The sequence below is a fragment of the Dipodomys ordii genome, unplaced genomic scaffold (assembly GCF_000151885.1).
Source record: "Dipodomys ordii isolate 6190 unplaced genomic scaffold, Dord_2.0 Scaffold155, whole genome shotgun sequence".
NCBI lineage: Eukaryota > Metazoa > Chordata > Mammalia > Rodentia > Heteromyidae > Dipodomys > Dipodomys ordii.
In genome coordinates, this window is record NW_012267371.1 from 911,858 (window position 1) to 919,728 (window position 7,871).

A 7,871-nucleotide genomic window follows, 5' to 3' on the forward strand; every position below is an offset into this window, starting at 1 on the left:
CCCCCCCCCCAAAAATAAAGGTAGAGTGCTTGCCTAGCATGCATGAAGCCCTGGGTTCAATTCTTCAGCACCACATAAACAGAAAATGCCAAAAGAAGTGCTGTAGCTCAAATGGTAGAGTGCTAGCCTTTAGCAAAAGAAGCTCAGGGACAACTCTAAGATCCTGAAGCTCAGCTAAGACCCTGAGATCAAGACTCAGAACAACAACAAAAAAAAATTAGCATTAGCAAGAATGGACAAGAAGGGCCAGGGCATAAGTAAGGTCAGAAGGCCCAAAACAATGAAGAAAACTAGAAGTTTATTCTCATTTGAAAGATGGGAAGGTTGACAAGACTAGAAGGTACATGTCCTCAGGCTCATGCCTAAATCTGTTCCAGAAGAGCAAGCTCCCAGGAAGTAGTGGTCCCACCCTGCCAACTGTCCTGAGCTGGGGTAGGAGTCTAAGTGAAGAGCCAAACTCAACAGTTTATATCTAAGAAACAATTTGAAAATGAGTCACCTGGGGGTGATCTGGGGAGGGTGGAAAGGAAGGAAAGTTACTTATAAATATCTACAGGATTCTGCACCCATTAAAAAAGATGCCTGGGAGGAGCTGGGAGCAGAGTAGGGGCAGGTCCAGGCAGGGAAAGGATGCCAGGAAAAAAGCTCCTGAGGAGAGGTCAGAGACGAGAGCTGGAAAATTGCCCTGGCTCAGTCCCAAGTTCAACTCTGTGGATGTTGTTAAAATGATAGTGGAAGGAAAAAGAAAGAGATGAAAGTAGAGGAGTATGCATCTGAAGCCTTCCAGCTAACAACTGCAGTAGTTCTTGGACCTCAAAGCCAGAAGAGATATAGCAGCAAGAGGGTACACTTTTGCCATTTTTCCTGAGCTTGACTTACCTTCAACTCCACAAGAAGAGCCTTTGCTCATAATCCTCTCCCCCTCCCTCCCTCCCACTGTTTCTATTTTGCAATCACAGGCTGATGTGAAAACAGCTTGGGTTGGGGTGAGAAGGCTACAGAGCCAAGAGGCTGGGGAGAGGCTAGGCTAGGAAGGAGGCAGCAGAGAGACAATTCCAAGTGGGAGGCTCAAGCAGCCCACCACATTAAGAAGCACAGGACTTCCCTTTCTCAAGGCCCATAGTCTTCCCAAGGAAGTTCCAAATCCAAGGAGAGAGACTACAGAAGATAAAGGTAGAGAAAATTAGAGTTGGAGGCGTGGCTCAGTTGGTATAGTACTAATCAGTGAACAAAAGTGTCAGGTATTACATTCAAGTCCCAGTCAGGTATTACATTCAAGTCCCAGTCTCAGACAAAAAAAAAAAAAAGAGAGCAATCCAGCTTTGGGCTCAAGTATTCTCCCTGGCCTCTAAAAAATGTAGGGGGAGGCAGAAGAGAGTGACACTGAGTTTATTCAAAAAAGCTCTCCTTAAGAACCTTGCCCAGGCTGGGAAGGTGGCTCAGTGGTAGAGTGCTTGCCTTGCATGCATGAGGCCCTGGGTTCGATTCCTCAGCACCACATAAGCAGAAAAAGCCAGAAGTAGCGCTGTGGCTCAAGTGGTAGAGCACTAGCCTTGAGTTGAAGAGCTGAGGGACAGTGCCCAGGCCCACAGTTCACAGACAAACCTCCCCTTTAATGTCATCTCCACTCTGACCTTTGAATGGAAAATCTGGGCCTGCTGAACTTGATAGACATAGAAAGGAAATAGAAGCAGTATGCCTCCAAATTAGACTCAAGCCCCTTACTGGCATGCAAGCAGGACAGTAGAGGGGACCAGACACTGAACAGCTTCTGCTCTCCAGGAGTCCACAGCTAACCTGAATTCTCAAATCAGGAGAAGGAGAAGAAAGAGAATCCATAATAAAGAGGACAAAGATTTGGACTCCCAAGACTTCCAGAACTTCCAGTACTGCCAATATTTCCATTTTGCAAAATCCTACAAAAGATACTGTCATGGGTATAATGGCACATAGGTATAATCTCAGCCACTCAAGAGTTTGAGAAAGGAGAACTGTAAGTTGCAGGTCAGCCTGGGCTCTCTGAAACTCTCTCAAAAGAATCAAAAGCAGGGCTGGGAAGGTGGCTCAGTGGTAGAGTGCTTGCCTAGCATGTAGGAGGCCCTGGGTTTGATTCCACAGCACCACATAAGGAGAAAAAGCCAGAAGTGGCACTGTGTCTCAAGTGGTAGAGAGCTAGCCTTGAGCTGAAAAGCTGAGGGACAACGCCCAGGCCCATAGTTCAGGCCCCATGACAGGCAAAAAAAAAAGCAAAAGCAAACACAATTCAAAGCAATTCAGATGTGCTCCTATGCCTTTAGGTGAGCCCTCTCTGCCCTATCTCTACCATTCCACTACCCCCTACTTACAGTCCCGCAGACTCTGACATCATGCAGCCGGCCCCATTCATCCTCATAACTGTCCACCATCATGATGCTATCATCCTCTCGGCCCAGCTCAGCATTGAGATGCAGCCGTACCTCCTCACCCAGGGAATGCATGCCAACTGCTGGGAACAGCCCATCCGGGGACATGGGCATGATCGTAGAGCCCACCTGCAGCAGAAGGAGGGAAGGAGTTGCCATGTGGTCCACTTTCCACAGTTCACCTAATTCTCACAAGGGCACTTTTAAGATGATGCAGCCAATAATTATTACATACATACATACTAACAGATTTTTTTTAAAAGACATACAAGAAAGTTTAAAAATCTGCTAAGTTGGGGGTAACACTGTTCGAAAAGAAATGCACTGGCTGGGAAGTTGGCTTAGTAGTAGAGTGCTTGTCCCTAGCAGGGACAGTGCTGAATTCAAGCCCAGGAATGGCAAAAAAAAAAAAAAAAAAAAAAAAGTTAAGTAGCCCCTATAATTGGCTGGGAAGGTATTTCAGTGGTAAAGTGCTTGCCTTTCGTGCATGAGGCCCTGGGTTTGATTCCTCAGCATCACATAAGGAGAAAAAGCTGGAAGCCTGAAGTAGTGCTGTGGCTCAAGTGGTAGAGTGCTAGCCTGAGCTGAAGAGCTGAGGGATAGCGACCAGGCCCAGAGTTCAGGCCCCACAATGGAAAAAAAAAAATCCTAGCTATTCAGGAAGGAGGCTGAGATCTGAGGATCACCATTCAAAGCCAGCCCAGGCAGGAAAGTCTGTGAGACTCTTATCTCCACTAAACTATCAACATAGCTGGAAATGGAGTTATAGCTTAAATGGTAGAGCATTAGCCTTGAGAAAAAAGGAACTCAAGGACAATGCCTAGGCCCTGAGTTCAAGCCCCAGGACCCCCCCTCCCCCGCCCGACACACACAATCTGCTAAGTAGCTTGGCACTGATGGCTCACTCCTGTAATCCTAGCTACTCAGGATCTGAGGACAGCAATTCAAAGCCAGCCCAGGAAAGAAAGTCCTTGAGACTCTTATCTCCAATTAACCACCAGAAAACTAGAAGTGGAACTGTGGCTCATAGTGGTAGAGTACTAGCCTTAAACACAAAAGCTCAGGGACAGTACTTAGGAGTTCAAGCCCCAGGACTGACCAAAAAAAAAAAAAAATCTGCTAAGTAGTCCTAGCTAAGCAAGGTGTCCACAGAGTTAGAAGGTAAACCCAGGTCTCTAGACTTGCAGCCAAGTACTTTCAGGACATGTGTGTGCATGCTGCAGCCAGACAGTACTGTGGCACAGCTGCTAAGGCTGCTGGACCTCTCAGCCCAACCTGAGACAGCATCTTCCTCAGGCAGGAGAAGGAGCTGAGAAAAGGAAGAGGGCTGATGCTCTGTTCTGTTTGCTCTGTCCCATCTTCACCACTACTAGTCTCTGAAGAGGAATGAAAGAAATGAAAGAAGAAAAATAAAACCCAGAGAGAGCCAGGCACCAGTGGCTCACACCTGAAATCCTAGCTACTCAAGAGATCTGATGATTGCTGCTCAAAGCCAGCCTGGGCAAACAGCAAAAAACCCAGAAGTAGAACTGTAGCTCAAACAGTAGAGCACTAGCCTTAAGCAAAATAGATCAGGGACAGCATCCAGGACCTGAGTTCAAGCCCCAGGACTAAGGACATATCCTCAAAAGCATTCAAATCAAGAGCTCACAGAGGCCCTTCAGCTAATGCAGTCATGCCACAATCTTCCCTTTTTGTCTGATTAAAACCTTTCCCCAGGCTGGGGATGTAGTTGTAGAGTGCTTGCCTAGCATGTATGAAGCCCTGGGTTCAATTCCTCAGTACCACATAAACAGAGCACTGTGGCTCCAGTGGCAGTGCTAGACTTAAGCAAAAGTAGCTCAGGGACAGTGCCTTGAATTCAAGCCCCAGAACTGGAGAAACAAAAACAAAAACAAAAAAACAAACTTCCCCCAGTTGGGCACTGGTGGCTCACACCTGTAATCCTAACTACTCAGGAGACTGAGATCTGAGGATCATGGTTCAAAGCCAGCCTTGTCAAGAAACTCCCTGAGGCTGGGAAGGTGGCTCAGTGGTAGAGTACCTGCCTTGCATGCATGAGGCGTTGGGTTCAATTCCTCAGCACCACATAAACCAAAAAAGCCGAAAGTGGCACGGTGGCTCAAGTGGTAAAGAGCTAGCCTTGAGCTGAAGAACTGAGGGAAGCACCCAGGCCCAGAGTTCAAGCCCCACGACTGACAGAAAAAAAAAAAAGTAAGAAAGAAAGAAACTCCGAGAAATTCTTACCTCCAATAAACTACTCAGAAAAAGCCAGAAGTGGCACTGCAGCTCAAGTGGTAGAACGCTAGCCTTGAGCACAAAGAGGCTTGGGGACAGTGTCCAAGCCCAGAGTTCAAGCCCCAGGACCAGCAAAAAAAAGTTCCCCCAAATCTGGGGCTGGGAAGTTGGCTCAGTGGTAGAGTGCTTACCTTGCATGCCTGAGGCCCTGGGTTCGATTCCTCAGCACCACATAAGCAAAAAGAAAAAAAAAGCCAAAAGTGGTGCTGTGGCTCAAGTGGTAGAGCACTAGCTTTGAGGTGAAGAGCTGAAGGGACAGCGCCCAGGCCCAGAGTTCAGCCCCCACAACTGGCAAAAAAAAAAATGTTCCCCGAAATCACCCACTTCTGCCCCTCAACCCCCAGGGAAATTTCTGCCCTTCTTTCACAGACTGCACTAAGTTGTCCCTCTAGGTCATGTCCCAGCATCTTCTACACAGGGGACTTGAGGTGCATATGAGGAAGTAAGTGTAGGTCCTAAGCAAGCTCTAACAAAGAGACTCTTCCCATTTACTCCAATAGCTTTAAGCCCCTTGAGCCCCAAGATTACTTACTCACCCGCTTCCCATTTTTTGTGAAGAAGATCTGGGCAGTCTGTACATCAAAGGACACAGGCTCAATGCCACAGCCAATCCGGTCCCCAGAGTTGCACTTTGACCCAAACTGGCGGCCCTTGGCTCGGCCATTGTACAGTCTGTGGAAAGAATAGCACAAATACAAGACAGCCTGCCTCTACTCCTCCCCAGCACCCTCTCAACTACCCCAGTCACTTTGGATGGTTTCCTACTGTGAGCCTCACCCGCTCCTGAAAGCCTACATAACTTGCAAGCATAGCCACTACCGGGTCACCTACTGTCCTAATCAGAAAAATCTATGAAAACATCCAAGACCGGGGATAAACGGGAAAAGTCACACAAGGCAGTTAGTCCTTTATATCTATGATTCCCAATCCTACAGAAAAGGGGTTAAGTTCTACAGGGGGCCACTCACTTGCCATCATCAGCATGGTAGGCTACAGAATCAGGCAACCAGCCAGGCTGGTGATCCAAGCTGTAGTACTGAGGGACCAGCCCCACAGCAATGGTGCCCCGCACACCACTATCCACAATGGACACCTAGAGGAAAAAGAGCAGAACATAGTCAGCAAGAATAGAAAATGGAATGAACTGGTGGGGGTGAGGGGGGGCCCACAGAGTTAGTGACAAAGGGAGCTCAGAAACAAAAGACATGGGCATCAGAGAAAGATAGCACACTTAGAGAAAAAAAATGGGGGAAAGTAGGGGCTTATAATCACTTAGATAATTGTTCTTAAGCTTTAGAAAGATAGGAGACAGGACCATATGCAGAGCTTAAATTAAGGGGTAGGAAAGAAAGCACATGGGTCAAATTCTGGGATATGGGTTAAAAAAGCACCTGGGGCAGGGGAGGCAGGAAGGCAGAAGGCACATGGTAATAAGACTCCAGGGTACCTATCTCTAGATCAAGGGACATCTATTCTGCACCCTTTTCCCAGAGAACAAGAAAGCCCTGGTGGAAAATTAAAAGGACCAGGTCAGGTATCTAGTAAAGGAGTTTCTTGAAGATTAATGCTCTCATCCCTGGCCTCACCCTTGCTCTGCCCACCCAACTGCTTAATTACCTCAAAATAATTGCTGTCCTTGGTCAGGGGTCGAGAAGCCACGTAGCAACCAACTTCACCAGAATTTCCATGATAACTGAAGGAGGAATGAAAGGAAGATTCCATTAACAGTCCAGCCCAGGAGTTTGTAGGAAGGCCTCAGCATCCCCAACAACCATCCTTCAAGGGCCAGCACAGAGGAAAACCCAGCAGGCCATTTCAGAACATGTACACAGATGCCTCCAGATGCAAAGCCACCCACCCCTCCCACTGCTTCCAGCCAGGTCCAAGCCACAGCAAGGCAAACTTGGTTTTTGTCATTTCCAAGGAGGAAAAATATACAGCCTTCCTTAATTGTCTCCTAAAGATTTCAGAATCTTACTAACTTCAAGCCCTGGTCTTTGGTTGGAGAGTAACTTGTCTCTATCTGCTGTACCAAAGTCCTTGCATGCTAGGTGATAGGTACTTAGTCCTCCGCTCTTTAGCTTCTTTGCCTCTAAGCAAAAAAAAAAAAAAAATCACTTTCCTTCCTTCAGCGACAACTCTGAATTAGGCTAGAAGGAGTTAAAGAATGGAATGGGTTCAAGAGAGAAAGGAGAAAGAAACACACACAAACCTAAAAGTTAGAAAGAGGTGGTGGATGGGATGCACTACAGAGTTGTCTTTCCATAAACAGGAAGCCTACAGTCTTTGTAAAGGTCTCCCTTCACCAAGCCCGGTCCCTGAGACATGGGCAGAAACCAGTCAAATGCACTGCAGTCTTCTTGACAAAGAACTCAGTCCAACAGCTCCTACACCTGAGATGGTCACTTCTGTTTGTGTCCAAACACTGTGCCCAAACAAGACAGGTCTTTGCTGGATTTTTTCATGGCCAGACCAAAACAGTGACCCACACTGGGTATGGTAATACTTGCCTATAATCCCATCACTCAGGAGCCTGATAGTCCAGGCAACATATCAAAACCCTGTTTCAAAAACAAACAGCTAGGCACCAGTGGCTACTCAAGAGGCTGAGATCTGAGGATCACAGTTTAAAGCCAGCCTGGGCAGGAAAGTCTGTGAGACTCTTTATTTTTTATTTTATTTTTTTTTTATTTTATTTATTTTTTTGGGGGGTCCGGTCGTGGGGCCTGAACTCTGGGCCTGGGCGCTATCCCTCAGCTCTTCAGCTCAAGGCTAGCGCTCTACCACTTGAACCACAGTGCTACTTCCCATTTTTTTTAACTTTTTTTTTGGGGGGGGGGTCTGGTCGTGGGGCCTGAACTCTGGGCCTGGATGCTGTCCCTCAGCTCTTCAGCTCAAGGCTAGCACTCTACCACTTGAGCCATAGCGCCACTTCTGGCTTTTTTCTTCTTGCTTATGTGGTGCTGGGGAATCGAACCCAGGGCCTCAGGAATACAAGGCAAGCACTCTACCACTGAGCTACCTTCCCAGCCTATTTTTTATTTTATTTTTTGATCCAGTCGTGGGGCCTGAACTCTGGGCCTGGGCACTGTCCCTCAGCTCTTCAGCTCAAGGCTAGCACTCTACCACTTGAGCCACAGCGCTACTTCCCGCTTTTTTTAACTTTTTTTT

The 7,871-nt window shown here is 47.3% G+C and overlaps 1 protein-coding gene across 3 annotated transcripts in view; it reads right to left on the reverse strand.

Moving 5' to 3' along the window:
* The window catches only part of Spryd3 (SPRY domain containing 3), an 18,270-nt gene that overhangs the window by 7,057 nt on the left and 3,342 nt on the right, over positions 1-7,871 (reverse strand). For all 3 annotated transcript variants that reach the window (XM_013032539.1, XM_013032541.1, XM_013032540.1), the window contains exons 3-6: positions 6,318-6,393; positions 5,669-5,793; positions 5,237-5,372; positions 2,346-2,531 (exon numbers count right to left, since the gene is read on the reverse strand). In XM_013032539.1, the coding sequence (XP_012887993.1) occupies positions 2,346-2,531; positions 5,237-5,372; positions 5,669-5,793; positions 6,318-6,393 (523 nt within the window). The remainder of the gene's footprint in view (positions 1-2,345; positions 2,532-5,236; positions 5,373-5,668; positions 5,794-6,317; positions 6,394-7,871) is intronic.